This window comes from Melopsittacus undulatus, chromosome 7, assembly GCF_012275295.1.
Source record: "Melopsittacus undulatus isolate bMelUnd1 chromosome 7, bMelUnd1.mat.Z, whole genome shotgun sequence".
NCBI classification, from domain to species: domain Eukaryota; kingdom Metazoa; phylum Chordata; class Aves; order Psittaciformes; family Psittaculidae; genus Melopsittacus; species Melopsittacus undulatus.
In genome coordinates this window covers 62,617,404-62,643,221 of record NC_047533.1, presented here as the reverse complement: position 1 = coordinate 62,643,221, position 25,818 = coordinate 62,617,404, and the positions used below count along the sequence as shown (strand labels likewise).

Here is a 25,818-nt window from a genome sequence, read left to right as displayed (position 1 = left end):
CATTTGTTTTCTATTTTACCAGCTGTATTTCCCTGCACCAGTAGCATGGACTACTATTTATTCATCACTTTGCTTTATTAAGATGCAGTTCAGGTTTTCACCTGTGTTGTATGTTTTGCAACCATGAAATATGGATCTAAGATTCAAAAGACACAAGAGTGTAAAGAACCTTTCATACACTCTCTGCTTTCTGAAGAAACTACAGCAGACACAAGAGCAGTTCAGCAGTGCAGAGCTGTTATCTGTGACCTAAAATAGCATCTAATACACAGAATTATTTTATATTTCAGCATTGTTATGCTGGAATAAATATAGAGCTCTTTATATTTTCATCATGTTCTGATAAAATCCCAGGTCTGACAGTGTATCTCAACGAGAGAGTCCACATGAAATATGTTGCTAATTATTTATACACCTCTTCAAAGGCTCAGTGCTTCTACTTGTACTTCTTGCTACTCTTACCTACCCAAGCCCTAAAGCTGTTTTTCAATCACTGAACCAAAACCCCTTAGAGTAACAAGTTTATAATAGAGGTTCATAAACCTGGCAGTGATTAACAGCATGGGTTAATCAAATGAGTGTAGAACAGGCTTTTCCCCCCTTTTCTTTAAAGGAAACGGGCCCCAAGTGTTTTTCCCTTATTGCTACGTGGAAATAAATTTGCAATTAACTTTTACTTATTGGTGTCACAGCAGCCTCTGAAGACCCCAGCCAGAAGCAAGCACAGTTGTGCTTTTCAGCACATAAAGGCATACCATAAGACAGCAGCCACTCCAAAGAGCTGACAACCCAGCACCATCCTGCGGCTGAGCCCCAGTGATGGCCCAGGGGACCAGGCATGGGTAGAGCCCAGCTCTGCCAGGACCCATCCCTGCCTGAAAAGGAGCAGGCAGCCTCATGCTTATGTGTCATCCTACTTACTAAATAAACTACCTGATGATTTAGAATTAAGAAGAATTATGCTCCGACAACATCTGTAATTCAGCTTCTTATGAAAATAAAAGGACCAAATCCACCTACTGCCAAACCTACGATGTTCAACTTACTCCCAAGAACAAAAGGACAGTTTCCAACATACTCCACACAGGGGATTAGTATCCGATTTCAGCTTTTTGTAATGAAACTCTCACTAAACATGAGTTCATTATGGGAAAGGTGGGTCTGTGTCCATTATAAGGCTGAATGGCAGCTTTGCCAACACAGCCTGAGCTTCCCAAAACTTGGAACCAGCAAGAACCTTCAAATGGAAAACAAGGTTCAGTGGATGCTTTCTAAACCCCAAGCGCATTGTTTGTCATTCACTAGCCACAGCACATTTGTTCAGAGTTTTCTGGAGCATCTTGACATAAGTGGGACTAAAATCTTAATTCAATTCTGATAGGGAGAAAAAATAAATTCTTGGACTGAGTTAGCCAAGTGCAGGGATTAAAAGTAACTTTTGAGTAAGTACTGAAACGTGTGATATTTGCTTCACCTCACTGAGTCAGTGTTTCATTTTCTTGTGTTAACTGCTTCTGGAAATTACAAACTCAAATCCACCACAGTCACTGAAGCTAACAGACTGAACCCAGAGGCCTAACACCATCTCTGGAAACTCTCCCTTGCAGTTATGAAAACTTGCTTGATTCAGACTTACTGTTATCAGCTGAGTTTATGATAATAAAGCCATCACATTAACCCAGCCTAAACTCATCCTCCTGCTTGACAGCTCACCCTTCTCATAAGGTCCTGGTGGCACACACCTGCAGCATGCACCCTGAAAACCTCTGCCCATCAGGAACCTCTCCAGTCATCATACTGGTGCTCAGTGCTAGAGCATCCAAGTGTCACTACAGGTGATACATTAATCAGCACAAGTAATGACTAATACAGGGCAATTTTCCTCCCTTATCTTCACCCCAGCCACTCAGCTCCTATTTTTTCCTCCTGTTTAGATTGTCATGTTTCTTTAGTTCTCTTCTGTTTTGTTTCTTTTCAGAAGTGGGTATGAGATTAAATGCTTCAGCTGAACACAAAGACAACTTTGTACCAGCAAGCCAACTAAGTGTGTGGGACCTGCGGTAGAAGGTAGTATGCATCAGTCACCAGTTCTTGGGTGTGCTTATTCCATACCCTGAACCAGTCCTGAAGGAAGATTTTCCTTTTGCAGAGACAAGGATTAATGAAGTTAGAGTTTAAAAACAGCATTCCCTACAGCACTATCTTTCATTGCACCAGAGGAACAAAAGCCTTCATCCTGATGACTTAGTAGTCTATTTTTAACCCTCTAGCACCAGGTTCTTGCTCTTCTCTACTGCTTTTCCTCTGAATCATAGACCTAATTGAAAAACAAGTTATCTTCGGAAGGCTTGTGCTCCCTGCTCACACCCCGCCTGCCATCACCTGAGATCCCACTATTCCCTACCTGCTTTAAAATGCTTTGTCTTCATGATAGATTATAGCAATTAGGAGCAGATCAAAAACAAACAAAAAAAAAGGTTATTTGCAGATAAGCATAAACTATCAGTAGAGTTCAAGCAAGTTCTGAGCAGTACAGGACATATTTACCAATCTGAAGCAGACATAGACAACTCGAGACACAGTTACTTCTCTTCGGCTCATCACAGAATTCATACTAGCATGGGCTAACATAAGACAGGAACTTCTGCTTGCATAGTATAAAGAGGGATGATATTTTCAAAACATAACAGTATGTATACATATTAAGCCACTAAGTTTTTATGGCCTTTGTTTTCAGTTATTTCTTTAAGAAAAAAAAAGCAAACAAAAATTCATTAAAAAAAAAAAAAAACAACCAAAAACGAAACCAGAACAAGTCTGTGAATTTCACTTAGCAGTGTCTTAATTTTAGTAGTACTAGTACAGTCTAAGTCCCTCTTGGAGATTCAGGTGAAACTCATTTGATGGCTGGTGCCTGACTTGGAAGGAGTTTTGCCACAAGAAGAATGCACCACCCCAGCTTTCATTTATCATTTCCACAGCTTTTGCTTTGCAGATGCCTGTAGCACCTTAAGTGCGTGAAGTCGCTGAGTAAGGGGAAAAGCAGCCACTATTCATACAGATACAAACATCTCTTGTTTTCCGCCAGTTCATGTGTAACAGCTTGATTTGCACACAGACAAGAAAGTTACCATGATTAAAAATTAAACAGGTATGGCAATACCACACAAAATGGAATAATGAATGCAGCCTAGCTTAAAACTAGCTGGAACATTGGGCTGCCTCTTTAAAACAGGCAGCCTTGCCAAACAGCAGTACAGGAGGTGGTATATCTCAGCTCTCAGAAGAAAGTTACCCAGCTATTCCCAGGACGGTTGGATTTCTTAAGAACATTTAAATGTTCAGAGCATTCACATATGTGTTAATTCAGCAAAGATGCTTCAATTCACTCAGTTATTTCTGGCTTAAAGGGAATCAATAAAAGCAAAATCTAGTTATGTACCTCTGCTGAATGAGTGTTTCTTCCCTCTCTCTTTATCCAGCTTGACCACTTCATACACACATAGTGGTGACTGGTAGGTTCAGAGTCAATGCAGCAGCTCCTACCATTGCCTGATGCACTGTCACCACCTCTCATACCACTATAATGCACATATAAAGTCATTATCAAAATGCTACCAAGAAAGACATTGTGTAGGTACAGAAGTCTGCTGTCCCATCAAAGATCAACAATTTTTATTATGTCACATTATAAATTACATTTTTCATCACGTATCTTAGGCATAGAAAATAAATTCACCAACCTTCTAAAAATAAGATCCCTCACTAAACTCCTCTATGGAAAACACCAGTCCAGAGCACACATTTACAGTTACATCATAAATCTTTAGCAAAAATGGGATTTATAAGGGCTGTGCTGATACAGCTTATCTACAAGTCTGTGAAAACAACAGCCATGTGTAGAGAGCTCACCCCTGCTAAAACACAGTAATAGGGAGAATAAATATCTACAGGAATCCTCTGCCTTTTGAGGCTGGCCCCAAAACAGCAGTGCAGCAAACCAGCCCTGTCTTCTTCCCTTCCCTAACCAGGCTTCCCCCTCATAGCTGGAGCACAATTTGGGATCAAATAAGCCCAAACTGTTTTGTTGATCTTCTCCTCAGTTGCCAGTAAGATGATATTCTTTCTACCCACCTGTTTTGTGGTCATTTTCACACACACCCTTTCTCCACACCTTTTAGCATCTAGATCAGCTGGGCTTTGCTACTGTGAAATTAAGTTGCTCTGGCCTCCAAAGACATAGCAGTTACTTGTCAGGTTTCTGAGCTTTTCTGGGCTTTTGGTTAATGTATTAGTATTTTAGGCAATTGTCAGGTACAGACTGAACCATCTTCTTTCTAGACTGACATGTCTCTTGCCCTTGAGGCATTTTTATTTTTCTTAATAAATTAACATGCCCACTCTTACATAAGAATCACAATATAGCAATCTACAACATACTATGATACTATGACATGCCATGAGGTGTCACACTGGGGACATGGAAGGACACGAGGTGTAACAGAGAAACCAAGTAAGAACTAAACCATGTTCCATTCAAAGACTTACCTCCCTCCCATGATCCTTGCAGCGGGTGGGTTGCAGTGCTCTTCTGAAAATCTCAAAGAGGGTTTGCTTTTGGCTCCGGTTCAGAAGGCAAAGGAATTTCTCCTGCTGCCTGGAAACCGGCAGCAAGGAAACTGTCCCGCGGCACCCCGGCCCTGCCATCCCAACCGGAGCAAACCTTCGGCGGCTCTCCAGGGTCTGATGCCGGGTTTACCCACGGGAGCACGGGCAGGGCCGGCTGCCACCAGCGACTGCCGCCCTAAAGCATCACTCGGGGCCGTCGGGGACTGGGGGAGGGGAGAGGAGAGGAGAGAGGGGAGGATCCTGCTCCCGAGCCCTTCTTCCCGGCGTCTGGGCTGCCCCGGCCTCCAGGGAGAAAACAAGGAGCAGCCCCCCGGAGGGTACCCCAGCTGTATCCATAGGGATGGAGCAGCCACCCGCACCTTTCTCACTCTGCACTGGGGACACTGGCGGCTTCCCACAAGCCGATGCTGCACCGCCGGTCACCACCACGGATAGACTACGGGCAGGGCGCGCCCGAGTCCATCCCTCCTTATTAAGAGCCATTCCACAGCTGTCAGCACTTAAAGCAGACAGGTTTTAATGATGGTAAAAGCTTTGTCAGATCCAGCACTCTCATTCAAAACCACCATAAATGCTATTAAAAATGTATCAAGCTAAAATAAAGAAATAAAAAATAAATAAAATTTCTCTTCCACCCACCACCACCCCGAGAAAAAAAAAAATGGCACCCAAAAAAAACAGCCCCACCATTTTGGCCTACTTTGGGCTAGAGTGTATGAAGCCAGCAGGAATATTTCCAGAAACAGGCAATCACACTGGGAGCCCAAGTCACTGGAAAAGACAGGGATGCTGGGACCTGTTAGAAAGTGTTGCCTCCATCTCCTGGATATGCAGCAGCAAGCCGACTTACTCCAGGAAAACATGCTGGCCAAAACAAGAGAAACAAATGCATTTTGCTCAAAGAAGTTCACTATGTCAGGGTACCTGCCAGGCAACGTTACAGCTAAGGGTTAACGGTGCTATATTTACCATATATACATAGCAACAGGCACATATGTGGACATATGCAGCTTGATATTTGAAAGTTTTAAAATGACAACCTCTTTGGATTATCCCGTCTGCCCAGTCAAAACGATCAGTAAACAGGTTAAGCACAAGTTTAGTTCAGCCCAATTCAGCAAAACATGTATATCGGGATGTGTGGATACGAGTTCTTCTGAGTAAATGCCTCTGCAGAAGTCTGTGTTACAGACAACTATGCTGCCTACATTTTTAACTCTGTATTAGATTGGCTATTTATGTCAGTCAGTTACTAATCTCTTGCCCCCCCCTTCTTTTTTTCTTCCTGGGTATTGTTTATTTTCCATCTTATTTTGTCTTTATTTTCATAGTCCTGTTTCCTGCTCTGTCCCCCTTTCTGTGTGTGTATTTGGAGTTCTTAACACAGAATCATTTCATCAGGTTTGATGTTACTGCCAAAACTCCCATTGACCAGTTTAATTGCCTTTGGTAAGAGATTTCACTGGAATTCAATTGCTGACTCAAGACTGGAAGAGCTACATGACAACATACTCCTAACAGGCTGTTTCCTATAGGAAATGTCTGTAGGAGCTGCAGAGGCATTTCACAATATGATTTAATTGTATTAACAGCCTTCAGAACATACAAAATTTCATTTATAAAAAGGGAGAGGAGAACACAGACAGATACCTGCCCATGCTCTGTGTGTGAAGGGAAGGGCTTTGATGTGTGCCCAAAGGGTTGGTGGGATGTAATTCCACTGAACTTTAACCTCTGAAAAAGAGAAGATGATTGTGATTAGCTTTGAATAAAATGTAGACAAGTGTCTATGCCCACATGTAAGGTGGACATACCCCCACCACCATTACCATTGCTCTTATGCACAGACATAACTCTTGAGAATTTACTAAAATCTGGTTTTCAAGTACAATGAGTTTGTAGACTAAGTCTGAGCTCAAGGTGCCTGGTCCTGCAGGAACAGATGCTTCAGCATGTGTCTAGTATTTCTAGCAAAGACTGGTCCTAGTGGGCCTTCCTTATTAGCAGGGTCCAGTCTCATCATCCTCTGATCATATGGACATAGAGTCAAAGAGAGAGAACAGGATAATTCACAGTCAGTTTCCACTGCTCATTCAAAACACAAGATGTGTCCATGCAAAACCTCACCAAAACTAAGGAGCCCATGGAAAGCATGAACATGCCATAATGCACACCTAATACCACAGGTGTCCCTTATACACCTCTCACATGGGGCCACAGAGTGCTGTCTATCTAAGGAAGTATTTTAGCACTGTTTAGTGACTCTGAGTTACAAACACCAATCCAGTGACACAGCTGTTAAATCACTTTTATAATTGCAGCTATCCATTGCTGACAGCCTCCTCAGAAATGTGCTGTTTTCATCACCATTTTCAATGGTTATCACCTGTCATAGTTTTTCTGTGATGGTGCCTAGTGTATCCTGGGCAGGTATAAAGACATCAGCCAACACCTCTCATGATGGAAGAGGCAGAAAAGGAACTCAGATTTACCTTTAAACTACTGCAGAAGAAGATAGAGGACACTGAACATTTGGAAGGGCTGAGAGCGCTGCACTGAGAACATGCCCATGTTGGTGACCAAACGGAAAATCAGAATGTGTTCTGTGAGTTAGAGCAAGTCTCAAAAGATCACTGACATATGAACAGTGTCCTTTATTGCACAGACTGCCTGCCACCAGCCCCTGGGCACCAGGCTGAACACACAAACTCTCATTGCTCCATTTAAATGGCATACAGAGGTGGAGAGGAATTTTTTGCTTAATTAGGGAATGTGTTTGGAATATGATTAGTGATAATACATCTATAACAAGGGAAATTAATGAAAATAATTAATGAAGGGTAATCTAAGATACCAGGGTTTTGTCTAAATCAGCAAAAGCAGAGTCCCAAGGACATCTGCAGTGTGATTTATAGGATTATTTCTTTTTAATGATCACTGAGATCTTAATGTTCTCAGTGGAAGGAGTGGTTGTGGAAGTGGTTAGGAAAGGATCCCACCTGTGAGGCTATTTGTAAGACAGGTTGCTGTGAGAGTTAAAACTGAATTTCTTATCTACTTCGTGTTGTCCAGTATTTATTTTTCTTTAGTAGACACTTTATGCCTGTGAATTTCCCTCTTTACAATTTTTACCTTATCTGTAAGGAAAAACAGTGAAGTTTGCTGCATATCCAGCTGCTTTGATTTCACACGGCATTTGGACAGCAGGTCTATCTCAAAAAATACCCCAACAAATGAACTGAAACACAGGCAAAATCTTGGCCTTGCAGGATGCTCAAGGCCCTTGAGCTATAAGGCATACAATGGAAACTTGAATTCAAATGATGCATTGAAAATAACTTCTGTATGGAGCCATGGCAAGCCAAACACATGATGTATGGTGCTGATATCAATTTATTGCTGATATTAACAGTTTGGCACAGCATGGAGTCACCATTGCCACTAGTGTTAACCAAAGCTATGGATACAAAAAGGCCTTTCCCGAAGCCTCTGAGGCTGTCAGAGCTTCATGAGAACCCAAGGAGGTGTGAGAGCATCCTTGGTCTCCCACGCCAGACCAGGCCCACCTCAAACAGCAACTCCAGTGAGAAGAAGGGGTTGAAATCCCTGCCATATACCTGCCAGAAAGCCCTGCACAAAGGTAGGACCTGCCTCCACCTCCAGCCAGCTTTCACCCTCTCTCATGGAAACGTACTTTTTGGCTGGTGCCCTGGGCACCGTGTGGAACACGCCATGTATGTACATGAGCAGAGTAGAGGCAGTGTGACCCAAATGGCTCCTGCTTAGCAGTCTGCTCACATCTTTATCCCACAATGTTCAGCTTTCTTTGTCTAAAATGTTGAGTGGTTATGAATAGTAAGGATAGACTACCTGTAATTATTTTTAAATTATTAATGGTTTTGTTAGATCCCTTCACTTTTACATTAGGTTTCTGTTAATGTAAGTTAAATCAAAATGTACTTCAGTTCCAGGCAGCTCCCAAATGTATTTTTCATTCTTTCATAACATTACTTCAACTTCTCGATGAGGTGTCTATGATAAAGTTTGCTCCCGAGCCGACAGACTCCCAGTCCTAATGAATTCAGCAGAAGCCCCACCGAGCAGGCTCCCATCAGCAGGGCTAGATGGCAAACGAGGAGGCCAGAGCTGCATTGCCAGCTAATGTAGTACCCCCAGCTCGCAGGTGTCGTACCCTATTCATAAGGAAGACTGTGGAGGCCGCGGGAGTATCATTAAAGACAAGGGGGAAGTTTATCAGCATAACTGAGTTACTTTAATGGCACTTTCTATTACACCAGACACTCCTGATCAGGAAATATCTGCCTAGCGCTTCACTCAGGGCTCAGACGTCACAGGCGGTGAGGAGAGGGTACCTCGCACCGCCCTGCTCGCAGCCCTGCCCCCGGAGATGCTCTCAGCCGGGACGAAGGGCTCAGCTCAGCGCCGGACGACCCCGAGCTATATCCTGTCTCCTCCAGAGAGCTCCCTAACTCCTTCCGTTGCCCCTCGGTCTGGTAGGGTCCGGGAGCCCGGGGAGCGGCGTCGGTGAGGGGAGCTTGCGGAGTTAAACTCATGCATTCAACACAAACGCCACGAAAATGCCTGGATAAATTATGCAGAGGGATTTCTGGATTTCTTTCAAGTAATTAAGTTTCGATTTCTTGCATTTATTTTAGTGCCAGGAAGCACGAGGCGCCACGGACGGCAAAAGTCTTCATTGATCGTTCCGGGCTTTAAGTTTGACTTCGTGACTTGACTTTCCCTCCGGCGGCGGCGCGGCCCCTGCGAGGCCGAGGGGCGGCGGGGCCCCCTCCAAGGTTGCACCCCCGGTGCCTGCCCATACAGAAACCAGCTTTGGAGGGAAGGAGAGGGGAAGCCGGAGCCGGTGCAGGCAGCGGTGCCGGACTGAAGGGGGCGAGGCTGCAGGGGGTGCGGCCCGACGGGGCGGCCTGTTCCGCTGGCTGCCGCCACGCCGCGGGTTGCAGCCACACGTCTGAACCCGGGGAGGCAGGACCGGGTGTCCCCTCCTGAGCAATAGGAGAGCGGCGGGGAGGCTGCAGGGGCAGCCCCTCAGGTAGAAATGGGGCTGGTGCTGCCCCGTGCTCACAACAAAGGTAGAGTTTGCTCAAAGTGTAGCCCGCATCTTCATGGATTAAAAATTCATAGGGCGCATTAGGTTCGGTGAAATATGAATGTGCGTCTTTAAATTTTAATCGTAAATCAGAACATGGATACATGAGAGGCGACAGTGATTTCTCCCCAGATGTCTGCGTGGGTCAGGCTGTGGGCGTGGGTAAGGAGGGGGAGGGCTCTCCTTTTATTTAGGAGGCCCGATGGTGCTCAGAGCTGGCTGTGGGGCCCGAGGCCCCGGAGGACCGTCGAGCTGCCGGGGGACGGTGGAGGCTCCGCCGCTGCTGTCGCTCTCCCGGGCGTCCCTCGCCACAGCGGGCAGAGGGTGCAGCTGGGCAGCAAAAGCAAACAAACACCCCCCAGAACAGGTGGAAACGGGGGCAATAGGGAAAGACGGCGGTGGCGGGGCCGCTGGCAGGGCGCTGCTGGCAGCGGGTTACCGGGGCTTCGAGTAAGCCCCTCAGCCCTCAGCCAGTCCCCTTCGCTTGGGGTGCCGCCGGCAGGAGAGGCCTCCGCGGGTACCCCATGGGGCCACCCGGAGCCCGACACCGAGGAAAGTTTTCCCAGCTGTGCCGCCGTGCTACTCCGCACCCCGCTGCACCCCGGTCGCGGCCGCTCGGGGCGGCGGTGAGCGCTCGGCGTTTCGGAGGATGGGTTGTCAGCTGCTATTAAAATCAAGATTAATTCATATTAACGATATGCGTTCTCAATTCTCCCGTGTGACAGCATACATTAGAACAACTATTGCGAGTAATTAAACTCCGTGCGGGAGGGGTTAAATGTATAGCGTGGAGGGGGTTTATCCTCGCCCTTCTCTTTGCCGAAGTTCAGCGGCGGAGCCGGGGGGGCAGAGCCACTCCTCGGCTCCGCGGACCCGGCACGGAGGGATGTTTTCTTCTGTATTTTCCCCTCTTGCTCCCTTCCATCAGGAAGCGCCAGGTTTGCCTCCTTCGCCCGCACGCACCTCCTGGCACGCCGGGGCTGAAGCGCCAAGAGCTGCGGCAGGGGATGGAGTGCGGGAGCGGCCGGGACCGCGGAGGGAGGCGGAGAGAGGCGGGGGGACGGGCAGCCTCCTCCCCGCCAGCCCCTGCCTGCCACGGGCGGGCCGCGCCCCGCCTGGGCCCTGCCCGGGTCTGCTGAAAATAAGGCAAAACCAATCTTGATGGGTTTTTCTCGGGCGCTGGAGATGCTCGGTGCTTTCGAGTAATTAGAGAAGCCAAAAGCCTTTTGAAGATGAAGCGAATTGGACAACCCTTGTTAATTAGAACATAATTTAAAGTTTGAAATTATATCACTCATGAAGTAGCCTAATTAAGATGACGATATGTTAATAGCCTACTGAGACGCGAGGCGCGGAGGTTTGGCATGAACTCCTTAAAGGCTTGCAAGAAAATCCTCTTTCCTATGTTGTCATTAATAAAAGATTTCTATAGACTTCAGCCTTTCAACGGTGACATACAATTTATAGTACACACAATGCATTAGCCCATAGTGCTGCTCAATTTTTTTACTATTATGAAAACTAATAAATTCGTCAAGCTGAATTAAGCATACAAATCAGATGAGGCATAACAGATTACATATTGAAGCGCTGTGTCTCCCGAGCCTAAATGAAATTTCAATCTAATAATTCCTTCCTGGCCCGGCCATAATTTGTTTAGAGATGTTGTTCTACTTCTTTCCAAGCGCTATTCGCACCATAATTAAATGATACTCAAGCTTTTAACTTTGATTTATTTCATTTCTCCGAGCTGGCGACAGTGAGAGCTGATACAATGTAATTTTTTTTATTTATTTCCCTTAAAATTACCAAGTCTGCTGTTTAGGTGAGAAATTAAACACCTAAGCACTTATTTTAACCTTCCTGCTGCAAAGTGAAATTCATGGAAATAAACCCGGCGGCCGCCGGTAAAATTGACTTTCACCGATTTATTTTCTCTTTCTCTTTTGTTTTTCCCTTTTCCTTCTTTTTATTTCTTTTCCTTTTCTCCTCTTTCCAAGACCTCGGCAGGGGGAAGTTGCCGGGACAGCGCTGCGCTTCTGCAGGACGATCCGTCCATCTCCCCGCCTGTGGGGAAGGGGGACACCAGGAGGGAGACATTCCCGGGACGCCTCTCCCTGTCCTCCCCTCCGCCGCCACCCGGAGCGGGGAACGGGAGCAGGGCAGCGCCCGGGACACTCCTCGGGTGCGGGGTCGTTGTGAGGAGCCGGGATGGGACTTTTCTATTTTTTTTTTTGTTTAATTTTAATTTTTTATTTCATGGCCGTAGATTTGAGGCGGGGGCTCCTCCTCCCCCCCCCCCCCCTTATTTTTCCCCTCTTTTTTTCCCTTCAATTTTGGCTCTTTCCCTCCCCTTTCCGGGAGGCTGCGGGGCGCGGCGCGGCGGTGAGTGCAGGAGCACGCGTGGGGGTGGCGGGGGGCGGGCAGGGAGCGGCAGCGGGGGGGCCGGGGCCGAGGAGGCAGGCGCGGAGGGGCCCTTCCCGAGGAGTTGGGCTGTAGTGACAGGCGAGAGGGGAGGGGAGGGAGGGGAGAGAGTAAAACCCAGCGGCGCGGCGGCGGGGAGGGCACTTCGCGAGAGGCGAGAGCCGGCGCCGGAGCGGAGGCGGCGGCGGACGGCGGCGAGCGCCGGGGCGGAGGGCGGGCAGGAGGCAGCCCGCGCATCCCCTGCGCATCCCCCGCGCATCCCCCGCGCATCCCCGGCTGGCCGCAGCCGCCGCTCCCGGCAGTGTCCCCCCCGGCGGGACTCGTGCGGGCGGCGGGGGCAGAGTCGGATATTTTTTTAATTTTTATATTTTCATTTTTTTCGGGTGTGGGGGCGCGGAGGGGGGAGGGGCCGGGGCTCCTGTGGCTTTTCCGGGGGGTCCGGGCCCCCGGCCCCGCGCCCCTGCCCTCCTCCGGCGGCTGCCTGCCGGCGGGCCGGGCCGCGGCAGCGGCGAGCACCATGATGATGTCCCTGAGCAGCAAGCAGCCCTTCGGCCTCCCCCACGGCGGCGGTGGCAGCGGCAGCCTTCACGAAACCAAGTACTCGGCCCTGCACAGCGCCTCGCCCTGCCCCTCCGCCGCAGCTGCCGCCCCAGCCGCCAGCTCCCCCAGCAGCAACGGCACCAGCGGCTCCGCCGGACGCGGCTCCGGACCCGGCAGCAGCAGCTCCGGCTCCGGCTCGGGCTCCGGCTCCGGCCCCGGCGGCAGCAGCGGCGGCGCGGAGGCGATGCGGAGGGCCTGCCTGCCCGCCCCTCCGGTAGGTGCCCGCCGCCCGCCGCCCCGCTTTAAGGGGAGCCCCTTGGCGGCCCCCGGATCCGCCTGATGTTTTTTTCATGGCCGCGCAGCAAATCACCCTGCGCCGCCGGGCGCTCGCCCAACTTATGCATGCGGCGGCTCCTGCCGCCCGTATTAATTTTGATGACCTGGGATGCTGCGTGCGGCTGCTGTGTGTGTCCGCCCGTCCGTCCGCCCGTCCGCCCGCCGCTGGCTGCCTCTGTGCGAGCGGCTGCGCGCCGCGCCCGCTCCCTCGCCCCGCTCGCTCGCTCTTCTCTTCTCCTCCCCCCTTCTCCAACCTCCCCCCTCCTCCCCTTCTCCAGGATTTCTCTTTTAACATGCTGGGAAGGTTTTAGTGGCACGGCGGAGTGCGCGGGGAGGCGAATTCCCTGCTGAGCGTTATGTGTGCCTTCTATTTGCAATTGCAGAGCAATATATTCGGCGGTCTGGACGAGAGCCTGCTGGCCCGCGCCGAAGCCCTGGCAGCGGTGGACATCGTCTCCCCGAGCAAGAGCCACCACCACCACCCGCCGCACCACAGCCCCTTCAAGCCGGACGCCACCTACCACACCATGAACACCATCCCCTGCACCTCGGCCGCCTCCTCCTCCTCGGTGCCCATCTCTCACCCGTCCGCCCTGTCGGGCACCCACCACCACCACCACCATCACCACCATCACCACCACCAGCCCCACCAGGCGCTGGAGGGGGAACTCTTGGAGCACCTGACGCCGGGGCTGGCGCTGGGGGCCATGGCGGGCCCCGACGGCGCCGTGGTCTCCACGCCGGGCCATGCTCCTCACATGGCCGGCATGAACCCCATGCACCCGGCGGCGCTGGGCATGGCCCACGGCCACGGGCTGCCGGCCCACATGGGCTGCATGAGCGACGTGGACGCCGACCCCCGCGACTTGGAGGCCTTTGCTGAGCGATTCAAGCAGCGCCGCATCAAGCTGGGGGTGACCCAGGCCGACGTGGGCTCGGCGCTGGCCAACCTGAAGATCCCGGGGGTGGGCTCCCTCAGCCAGAGCACCATCTGCCGCTTCGAGTCCCTCACCCTCTCCCACAACAACATGATCGCCCTCAAGCCCATCCTGCAGGCCTGGCTGGAGGAGGCCGAGAAGTCCCACCGCGAGAAGCTGGCTAAGCCGGAACTCTTCAGCGGCGCAGAGAAGAAGCGCAAGCGGACCTCCATCGCCGCCCCGGAGAAGCGCTCGCTGGAGGCCTACTTCGCCCTCCAGCCCCGGCCCTCCTCCGAGAAGATCGCCGCCATCGCCGAAAAGCTGGACCTCAAGAAAAACGTGGTCCGCGTCTGGTTCTGCAACCAGCGCCAGAAGCAGAAGCGCATGAAGTACTCGGCTGGCATCTGATCCGCGGCCGCGGGGAGCCAACAGCATCACCGTAACAGAAAATAAGAATCATTTAAAAAGATTATAAATAAACAACAGCAACGAAAAAAGCAAGGAAAGGAGGAACCCCCTTCCCCAGCCCACCCCACAGCCCGCCCCGCCACCAACTTTATAGGGGAATTTCCCAGCGGAGCCGCAGCCCGGACCCGGCCCGGCAAGTACCGCTGGTTTTTATTCTTACAGACCTCGCCTGGGTGCAAGCGCGAAGGGAGCCCCTCGCAGCGGCGTGGCCGCAACGCCAGGGCTTCCCCGGGGCCCAAACTTGAACCTAGAGTCGAGGCTTTGCGCTGCGAGAGACGTCTCAAAAGTATTTTGATTTAAATGATGATGATAATGATAATAATGATAATAATGATGATGATGATAAAAAGGCAGTTTTTTTCTGCATTTACACTGCGTATTATAAATATATAAATATATATATATTTTTACTGTGGTTATAATCCTTTTCCTTCTCTGAAGTTATAACGCTTAGGGAAAGAGCTGATCCTGCTGTGTTCACTGGTCTTCAAAAGCTATTATTAGATTACTGCCAAACAAGCCCTTGTAAATTATTAATTTATCTCTCTAGCAACTTCATTTCGTGCTCATTCTAATTAATTACACCTCTTTAATCTAAGTCTTCATACAAGTAAAAAAAAATGGATAGTGAGAATCAAACATTTTGTGTTGGTAGGATTTATGAACGTGAGCTTTTTCTCTTCTTCTGAACGTCCCTTTTGGCCATCTGTAAATTGTCACCTAAACCTAAGGTATTTCTCTGGCGAGTATTCTTATTCGTACGGCGTCGGCACCCTGTAGTAGATGTCCTACATTATTTGTGTAGCCTGATTCACTGTCCGAGGTATTTGTTTACCGCGTTACATATTTAATGGGGATTCCCACATTGTCCCCACCACACGCTGCTCCCGGAGCGAGAAAGAACGCGGCCGCGTAGGTGACAGAGGGGAGGGAGGGAGGGTGTTGGGGTTGTCGCTTCGGATTCCTTGCCAGCACAATATCCGTCCTTCTCGATTTCAAAGCTGTTTCGCGACGGGATTCAGACCGGTTCGGTTATTTATCTATCTAGCTATCTATCCGGTTGCTTGTTTATTTATTTATTTATTTATATATTTATTTATTTATTTGGTCTGTCGGTTATTTATTACCTTTAATCACAATGCTTTTCCACGGAGGAAAAGTCCCTTTTGGAGGTCTGGTTGTAGCGAAGCCAAATTTCAATTTGTAGGGAAGGGAGGGAGCGAGGCTGCACTGCTTGTAAATTCACAACTGGTTTGGTACATTTCTTTTTGGAACGACAACAATAAGCAGAGGGTACTCGGTTGGGTCCCTGTATGGATTGTAAATATTTCATTGGCGTTGAAGCACATATAGATATATTCTTACAGATTCCGCTGTACCGCTGTTCTATCTGAGGCTGTTTTGAAGTCTTAAGTTCTGTACATGGCCCGGTTTCGTTTGATTATTTTTATTTTGGTTAATAGGAGGTTTATTTATTCTAGTAATGTACTAAGTTATTTTTAAATGTTGTTGAATCGTCTTTCATTAAAAAAAAAAGGGAAAAAAGGGTTTTAACGTTTTCTTGTCCAAACGCGTTTGCAGCCTCTTGCCTTAAAACCCCCTGCCCGAGCTCACCACCACCTCCCGCCCGGGGCTTCGCTCAGGCCTCGGGGCCGAAGGGGTGGTGTCGGGGTCCCCCAGATCGCGCAGCCGCGACGGGGGAAATGAGTAGAGCGGCCCGGGGGTGCGGGCAGCACCATGGACAGCGCCGCGGCTGTCGTGGGTAAGCGTGTGCGTGGCCCCAGTTGTGCGTGGAGGTTGGTGGGGCATGTGTGTGTGTGTATGTGGCATATGTGGGTCTGAGGGTGCCCCGCCGCTCCCCCGCTGCCCGACCCGCTCTGACTCCCGGCGCCGGACAGCCAGAAGTGCCACGCACGAACACGCGCAAAAACCCAACAAAAACAAACAAAAAGAGGGGATGAAAAAAGTAATTTCCCTGCATGGCGCTCACAAAAGCCGGGGAAACCCGACGGCGGCGGCGGGGAGGGGAGAGGAGAGGAGATCATCCACCAACCGCTATTAAATATTCATATTTCCCCCCAGTCACCAGCTCCAGCTGCATCTTCAAAGCCGCTCGGGCACGCCGAGGGTGCCGGCCTGCTGGCACGGCAGGGGCGGTGGCTCCGCGGGAGCGGAGGGCCGCAGAGGCATCACCTCGTCCCTTCCCCTCCCAGCACGGCCGGCCCAGGCAGGTCCCCCTCCGCGAGCCCGGCATGGCCAGCGCTTGTCGCTTCATTACCGTCATTGCTACGGTACCGTAACATCCGCGGGCACGCAGGGCTCCCGCAGGTGCTCAGCGCAGCTTTTCTTCTCCTTCAGCCGCTGCCGGGGCTGCAGGCGCAGGACGGCTTTTTGGGAAGGGGCGGCGCTGCCCTTCCGCGGAGACCGCGCACTCTTACGCGCCTCTGCGCGCCCCGCTGAGGGGGCAACCCCAGGGCTGAGCCCCCCGTTCTAACCCCTCTCCCACCCCCTCCTGCGGGAAATGCCCCCTGCCCCTGCCGCGCAACCTCCGCGGGCACGGGGTCGTGGCAAGCCAGCCCGGCAGGGGCCTGGGCCACTGGGACCCCTGAAAGCAGCAGAGAGCCCCCCAAAATTGTCAGCAGGTGCAGGCAGCGGGCGGCAAACAGCCCCTGAACTGCTGCTTCGCCCTCTTAAATGAGCCATTCACTTAAAGGCTATTACGGGCGAATTAATAAATTACACAGCGAATTATTAAATCCAGATAATTACAAGGAATAAGTAAGTAATCATTAGTTATCTCAGCTAATTACTGTGGGTCAGAGCGAGCGAGAATGTGAAATCCTCCTCGGGAATTGAAATTAACTTTGCACAGTGAGTCTCTCTGCTTGACATCCCCAGTCTGTAGGCACATGGCAGCTCCCCTGTGAGCTCGGCTTTCTATTTAACTTGGAGAGAATGGAAATAAAATTAAGTGGCGATGTGATAATAGGAAGCTGCTTAGAAAGCAAACGCGGTGGGTTTTATTTTTTTTCCCTACGTTTTACTGCCTGAAGATCGACTGCTCTCTGGTTTCCCCACATTAAAAACCTGAGGCAATTGGTCGACTTCCCCCAGTACCTGCCTGTCCCATACATGCAGATTATAACAAACGAAAGGGCAGGAAGGAGCCGGGGGGAGGCTGGAGGGGGGGGGGGGGGGGGCGGAGGCTCCTGGGGAGCCGGGGCGGGCACCGCGCATCCCTCCGCTGCCGCTCGGCACCGCTGCCCTGGCCGGGAGGGGCTGAGGCCCCGCCGCGCTTTGTTTTGGGAGACAATAAACTGCCGAGCGCTAATGAGGGTCCCTGGTTCTTCCGCTGATCTTTCGCCAGATCTCTCCAAGAGCTGATGTGTGTCCCCCCCTCCATCATCCATAACATCACTTCCCACTTTCCTTCACGTGCGTCTTTTGTATACAGAAGATCTATAGGAGGAGACTGTCACGCTGCCCTCGCCGGGCTTTGCCCGCATTAAAACAACAACAACAACTGCTGTGCGTGCACGGCGAGGAAAAAGATCTCGGCTTCCTCGCCTTTATCAATTGCAATTAGGTGGACAGTCTTCCCCCTCTTCCCTTGCTCCAGTCTGGGATGATAATTAAAATTTAATGAAGCCTGGGAGTAGCAGAGCTCTGCCTGGGGACGCTGGAATAGAATATTTTAACTGTACATTTACACCAAGTGTCTGGCTTCAAAGACGTGACTGCTTTTAATCTCGAATTAGAAAACCACAGACCTGAAATTAAATATTAGCCACCCCCGGCTCCCCTTCCTTCCCGACACACTGTCACACCCGTGTTTGCCTGCCTTGCCCCACGACACTCACACCCCCAACGTCTCGGGTCTGCAATTACCCCCGCGTTAATAATGGATGGCTTCGGCGGGGCGCGGATTTTTTCCCTTTGCCTTTTTTTAATCGGGTTAATGCAATATTAATTGCTCGTGTCTGCTATAAGAATGCGCCGCGTTCTCCAGGAACAAATCGATGGATCGGGGCAGCGAGCGCGGAGCAAGAGGCGCAGCCCCGGGGTCGCCCGGGTGAGTACGGCCGCCAGCCAGGCCCTCCGCGCCCGCGCAACTCCTGAGCCCCGGCGGGTGACAGCGCGCTCCGGCCCGCAGGGCACTGAGAGCGGAAAGCTGGGGGGGATCACGGGACCCCGGGAGGGGGTGGCTGGTCTGGGGTGGCGGGGGGACCCCTGCTCCAGGTCCCCGTTACCGAGGAGGCGGCAGAGCCCAGCAGCCGCCCTGCTCCCGGGCAGCCCGGTTGGTTCGTGGTCCTGTAGCGTTAACGGGGGGGGAGGACGGGGACACAACACTCCCCTCCTGCCGTTATTGTTATCATTGTTTTGGCAGGTGGGACCCCGGCCCTCCCGGAGGAGGGAGCCCGGACCCGCAGGAGCGGCCCCCGTCCCGCGGCTCGGCTCGGCTCACCCGCAAGGTACACGCAGTGCTGGGAGGGAGGAAGACACCCCGCAGGGAAGCGGCAAGGGGGGTGGAGAGAAGGAATCCCAACCCACCAGCCAAAACCAACCCCCAGGCAGGCTCCGAGGGCTCCCACAGACAGCCGGCCTCCCCTCCCAGCGGCGGGGTGATGCTGACCTGCTCACAGGACCGCACAGGGTCGGGGGTTGTCACAAAACCGGGAACTGCCTCCGGCTCTCGGACAGGGTGGGTCAGGCCTTCCCTGCCCTGCCACCGGCACTTGTTGCCAAAGAAAGCTGAAAGCAAGGAAAAGAACATAATCAAACCAAAGACCTACCCCAAAACTCAACACAACCCCCGAAGTGACACAACAGAGGGAGAAAAAAGGCCGGGACAGCCCCGGAGTGGGTGTATGTGAGCAGGGGCCAGCCTCGCAGCTGGACGGTCTTTCCCGGCCCTGTCCCAAGGGTAGCGGAGGGCTGGGGCAGGGCCGGGGAGGGAGCCCAGAGCGACCAGCCCCGGAGCAGGACCAGTCTTCGGCCTCCACCTTCTCCGCCAGCAAACCCTCCCTACTGCCCGTGGGGGCCGGTGCCACTGCGCGACGCGGAAGGGGCTGGGTGTGTGTGGAGAGGGGCCAGAAGCATGCGCGGCGCCCCGCGGTGTTTCCGCAGCGGGCGGAGCCGGGGGCTGCGCACCCAGTCCGGCTGCAACACAGCTCAGCGGCGCGGCGGGGCTCGGCTCGCTTCTCGCCTCCCCGTTTATACAGAACAGGATCATTTACATAAAGTCCTTAAGGCAAATAACTGTTGGGGCTCTAATTTATATCTGATCGAAAATTAGCCGTCATTATGCGCTCCATTAGCAGCGTCTTTAATGTGCTTCTAAGCACCATTTGTCAAGCGGCTTGTTAATATCCTTCAAGTCTTTAAAGTTGAGAGCTCATTAAAGAGTGCGCTCTGTTATTGATGTAATTTAGATGAGTTTGGAAGAGCGAGAGCGTCGCGGACAACCTGGAGGAAGGGGAGAGGCTGGGGCTCCCCCCGGGGCAGCACCCTCACAGTGGCGCCGGGCCCTGGGCAGGGGCAGCCCGGGGCACCTTCGTGGGCTGGGGCGCGGGGCATTCCCCGGCAGCGGGGGTCGAGGGGAACCTCTTTTGGCCGAGGCGGAGTAAACCCCCTTAATGATGGCAGACACGACTCCGGCGGCTCTTCCCCGTTCCATCGGAAGAGCATAAAGGCCAATAAATTACCTCTGCTGCTCGCCTGAAAATCCACCTACTCCGTCGGGGTTTTTCCCTCCGCTGCCGCACATCGCTTTGGTGCAACACGGCGAAGCCGCCTCAGGCGGTGGGGAGCCTCCTCCGCATCATCCCATCCCCGCCCCCAGGTTCCCCCGGCCCTGCTTGGCTGTGAGGCCCGCAGACCTGCCCCAACCCCCCCTTCGCAACCCCTGTGAACAGGCAGAGACGGGGGGGAGCCCGGCTGAGCCCTCCCTGTCCGCCCCGGGCGGAGCGGGAGCTTGCAGGGACGGTCCCCCCCTCCTCCCTGCGCCGCCGTCCCCGGGCTTCCCCCGGGCGAAAGCAATAAAGTGGGTAATTAGACTGCTAAAGACGGATGTAAATAACGGGGAGGAGGCGGCGGTGACAGCCGTGCGGAGGGGCCGGAGCCCCCGGGGAAGGGACACGGAGTCCCGCAGCTCCCGCCCCGAGGCCCTGGAGAGGGGCCCTCTCTGCCCTGGCGGCATAGGCAGAGGTGGGGAGGCCTCCGGCAATCACTCTCCTCGCAGGAGGGGGCTCTCGCCAAGCATCGGAAAGGCCCCTTTGCCCCCGGACCCTCCCAGAGCTTGCGGGTCAGGGTCCAGGGCAGGGGGACTGCGGGGAGGGTAGGAGGAAGGTATCAGTGGCCTTTAAAACCCCACTGCAGCCTGGCACAAACACCCCCCACCCCAGGGGCTGTAATCGGCTTTCTGCCCAGGCCTGCATCAAACGGGTGTTTACCTCACCACGGTCCTGGAGACACACTGACACCCGTGGGAACATCCATCTCTCCAGCTGGGAGCGAGATGTGTGAGCAGCCTCAGAGCCGCCCCCAGCCCTCCCTGCCTCTGGGATAGCGAGCTCGGGGGGGCACCTGTGCTGGATGGGGTGCGTACAGCCCCAGACCTGCACACAAGAGGGCTGGTCCTGAAGAGCTGGATGCTTCTTCTTCTGATCCCAGGGTCGCTGCCGGCAACGTGAGCCCCCTCTGAGAGCCACCACTGCTACACGGGTCCCAGATACTCCCTGAGCAGCAGAGGATAATGCCTTCAGGGCAACGAGTGAAAGCATCAGCCCGAGCAGGCAAAAACAAGAGGCACAAAGAGCCACCAGAAGGCCCAAGGCTGACGCGTTGAATGGTACTTGCAGAAGTGCTCAGCTATTGCCACCAGGAGCATACAGGAGATGTGACACAAGTGCACATTGCTGTGCGCGTGGCTGGCATGTGCTTTCCTTGTCTGTTTGCATGTGGCATCTGGGGATTGAGTCCTCTCAGGGTGTGTGTGGGTGCACGTGTGTGACCTGCTGGATTTGAGAAGGCTCACTGCATGGTGGAAAGCCTTTTCCTATGCATCTGCTCTCTTGAAACCCTCGTAGCTTTTCTCCTGCCTATGGCACCATGTTATTTTGGATGGAAAACTATGAAATCTTAACATTGAGAACATATATATATTTTCTGGGGGGGAGGAGGGGACATTTCACAGGGCTTTACAGCTTTGTCTGTATTTAACAAAAGCATTAAAAGCCACTGTGTCAAACATAGCTGGGCAAACCAGGCCATGCCAGAGAGAGGGAGGGAAAGCCCTGGAAAAGTGTTGTGTTACAATGATGAGAACATTTTATGGCAACAGCACTTATTAAGCAAATGAAAAGCAGTTCAGGTTCAGGTTCTTGCCTTATTCTGTGGGCAGACATGGCAGCTGTACAGCAGTGAATGAGCCATGTACAGGTCCAGTTCCCATCCCAGTAATAACTGTGACTCTTGGGGTGGGCTTCTGGCAGCTACACGTGTGGCTCTGCCCACCAATCATCATGGGCCAGAGAAGAATGTGATGAGGAGGGCTTGAACAAACCTTACCATAATAAAAGTGTCATTCCTGCAGGTGCTCACAAGCACACACTTAAACACAACAGATACTATGCAAAAGATGTAACTTCTCAAACTGTTTTTACATCCTGAGTTGTGAAATTCCTGGCCTGATTGCTCTTCATTTTGGAAATACAGATTCCTTAAGAATACATTCTTAAAATGCAGCATTGCTAAAAATGACTGTTAATGGAATGCCTGGTGCCTTGACACACAACTCTCCCAAGTTTCTTGTACTAAATACCTTATGTGAAGATGTCCTCAATCCTTTCCCACTGGCCCTTCCTCATGGAGCAGGGGAAGCCCAGCTAGGATCCTCTTGCTAAGTGCTGGAGCTCATCCATGATGGCTGGGGTGTCTGCCTGTGCCCCATTACCCTCCCACCTGACTGCAATTTAAACCACTCTTTGTTTCAGTTTCCATCAATAGGCAGGCATAGGGTGGATGTCAACAGTGGGCTGGGGGTGGTGGAGGGTGACATGCCCAGTTCTTGTCTCTGTGGCCAGGTTGATCCCTGGTCTGCTCGGGATGGCTGGGGAACACTCACCTCCTATGGGTGGGTGGCTGTGTTCAGAGAGGGGTGATGGCTGATGCAGCCCAGGCAGTGTGATTGCTGCTGGCTCTGGTGAGGACACTACTAAAAGCCAGTGCTGGGGCTTGTGGAAACACCTGTGCTGCAAGAAGAATATCACCATCCATGCAGCATAGCTGAAGGGATGGGATCCTGGGAAGCCACGAGTGCTGCTCTTGCTCAAGCCTGGTTAGCATCACAGGTCAGCATCTCCTGGCTGTGCCTACACCAGGAAGTGAAGCAGGACAGGGGCACCAGCCTGGGCACAGACAGCTCTGCCTCTGCCAGGCTGGCCAGAGTCCATAAACACCCTCCCAGGCAATGCCTGGCCATGGGCTGGGGACAGTACGTGCTCCAAACAGGCAGTTTGGTTGTGCCCCTGCGGTTTTGGGGTGGGAATAGAGGAAGTGAATCAGCAGTCACACAGTGCCTCTTGGCCCCAGGGCTGGAGAACCTTTCCCAGCTGGTTCTGCAGACTGCAGAGATGCAGCCACCAGAGATCACCTACTGCTTACCTAGAGGCTTTTCTGTTCCATAAAGCCTCTTCCCTGCTGGGGAAGTCAGGCTGTGGCTTGGATATGAAGTCCAGCCCTTCTCCCCATAAGATGTTGAGCAGCTTTGTTCCCCTGAATTAGCCAGCACTACTTATAACTCATTGAGTAGTCTGGATTAGAGCCAGCCAGCTGACGGGCTCTTGTCCAGATGCAATTTTTATAGAATCATAGAACAGTTTGGGTTGGAAGGGACCTTAAAGATCATCCAGTTCTAAAACTCCTGCCATGGGCAGGGACACCTTCCACTAGACCAGGTTACCCAAAGCCCCGTCCAGCCTGGCCTTGAGCACTGCCAGGGATGAGGCAGCCATAGCTGCTCTGGGCAACCCGTGCCAGTGTCTCACCAACCTCATAGTAAAGAATTTCTTCCTAATGTCTAATCTCAATCTTTCCTCTTCCAGTTTAATGCTATTTCCCCTTGTCCTATCGCTACACGCCCATGTAAAATGTCTCCAGATTTCTTGGGTCCCCCTTAGTCACTGGAAGCTGCTCTAAGGTCTCCCTGAAGCCTTCTCCAGGCTGAACAAGTCCAGCTCTCTCAGCCTGTCATAGCAGAGGTGCTCCAGCCCTCTCATCATCTTCGTGGCCCTCTTCTGGACCTTCTGAACAGATCCACATTCCTCTTGTGTTGGGGGCCCCAGAGCTGAACGCAGTACTCCAAGTGGGTCTCACATGAGTGGAGTAGAGGGGTAGTTTTATGAGTCAACGGCACCAGGATATGATAAGGTCTGGACCTTGCCCAGGATGTTACTACTCATCCTTTAGATGAGTCTTGAACAGCCCTGCATGCTTGGTAGCCCGTGCACACATGCAGAGATGGGGCAGGCGCAGGCTGGAGCCAAGCAGCCACTCCCCTGGGGTAGCCCATGGGGATGGTGTACAGCCCCAGGAAGATGGGGAGAGGGTTTTACCTTTTTAGACAGCTGTTAAAATGTTTTCATTTAATCAGCTGCAGTATGTACACCTCAGTTAAGCAGCTGTCATCTGAGCTGATAACGTGGGGATGTGTAATTTCAATTCCTACCTTTCTGTTTCAAAGCTGTGTCGTTTTGAGCACTTTGATCCAAAGACTAAACTTATTGTGGCATATTTATGTAGATGACATTTTCATTCACTCCTTTATTTATTTATTTGCAAAACACATCACTCCCAAGGTTTCTAGTGCTGAGGCAGAGGTGTTCTGTGAAGCAAAACACACAGTCCAGACTCCAGTGCTTGTGTGTGCTGCAATGGTTCCATTTCATATGTGCTGGCTTGAACTGCAGGAGGAAGAGTGCAAGCAGAAAAGGGAAAGCCACAGTGGGTATGAGTGACAGTGTATTTAACACCATGTCCCAGTAGACTGGCTGTTGTTTTGGTTTATTAAAGGAGGGTTTTTTTTTCCCCCTAGAGTTTTACAGATCTTCCTGGGTCTTCATGGCAATTCAGTGCTTTCGCCCCTCTCTCTGGTAGTATCAGAGAGTTGAGTGATATGATCTAGTGTGAGGTGTCCCTGCCCATGGCAGGGGGCTGGAACTAGATGACCTGAAGGTCCTTTCCAACCCGAATCATTCTGTGATTCTATGTGCTGCCACACAACCTTACAGTAGAGGAAAACAGACATTTGGGATGGATGAGAAACTGTAGAGAAGTCTCCTAAGTCCTAGGAGAGCACTCAGACCACGAACCAGCCCTGCTCCATCTGACAGCACCTCCAAAAAGCTGAACCAGTAATGTCCTTGCTTATCTCATTGCCAGGACACTGGGAGCACCATTGAAACACCCATCCACCTCCAACCTCCAACCTCAGCCTCCAGCACGGCAAGATGTGGTGTATTTCCCCAGCAGCAGCACCACAGTCATTTTTAAAGCTTAGCCTGAGTACAGCAGTGGGGAGGCTGAGTGGCAGTGGAGTGGCAAAAGTAACTTTCCTAGGTCTTTTTGTTGGGTTCTCTGGTGTCAAATAAGGCACAAACTCTGACTGATGCTTTTCCTGAGGACTGAGCATTAATAAAACCTCTTGCCTGGGGCAGTCTTTCTGGTACATGTGTGATTTTCTGCCTTTTCCCTTGTGTGGGATGCACATGGGGTCCCCTCTGTCAGCTGCTTCACTGCACAAAATCTGGGAGGATATATTCCCAGATAAACCCTTTCCGTGTTTCATTGGTCTGAAGTGGATTTAAAGCAGTTTTAAAACCAGCTTGAGGCTGGTGGAGGCACAAACAGAGGTACAAACAGACAGGGACAGCCATGTGGAGTGCGGTCCCCCAGGCCCTCCTGAAGAAGCTGGGCTCCCATCTGGGACTGAGTCACCTGAAGAAAAACAGATACTGTTTGGGTGAGCATTTCAACAGCCGGGATACCTCCTTCACCCTTTCCTGCCCCCTAGACTGCTTCTGCTGCAACAGCCCTCATCCTCCCAATGCCTTAATGCATCTGCTGTCTGAGGCTGCCTTTAATTAAGTGGGTTCTCCTGCACATGGGCATGCATGAACACAAACAGCCCCATTATCCACATGGAAATGAGCATTTAACTCCTGTAGCAACATTTTAAACATCCTTGCCAGTAGTTTTAGATGTCTTGTCTAAAGATCACATCAAGAGAGCTCTGACTGATAAGATTTAACTGAGAAAACTCAAAAGGTTAAATTCAAAAATAAAGGTTACTCCTTAAGGAACAACAGAGGCACA

At 51.6% G+C, this 25,818-nt stretch overlaps 1 protein-coding gene across 1 annotated transcript; it reads left to right on the top strand.

The window, feature by feature from the left end:
- Positions 1 to 12,701: 12,701 nt before the first annotated feature.
- POU4F2 (POU class 4 homeobox 2) lies at positions 12,702 to 14,385 on the top strand. Its single transcript, XM_034064909.1, has 2 exons — positions 12,702 to 12,998; positions 13,444 to 14,385. The coding sequence occupies exons 1-2, from the start codon at positions 12,702 to 12,704 to the stop codon at positions 14,383 to 14,385; spliced, it is 1,239 nt and encodes a 412-aa protein (XP_033920800.1).
- Positions 14,386 to 25,818: the final 11,433 nt, after the last annotated feature.

Excerpts from the sequence above, each read along its gene's own strand:
- POU4F2 (XM_034064909.1), top strand. The coding sequence starts at position 12,702 with ATGATGATGTCCCTGAGCAGCAAGCAGCCCTTCGGCCTCCCCCACGGC. Across the intron at positions 12,999-13,443 it reads CCTGCCTGCCCGCCCCTCCG|AGCAATATATTCGGCGGTCT; the intron begins GTAGGTGCCCGC and ends TTGCAATTGCAG.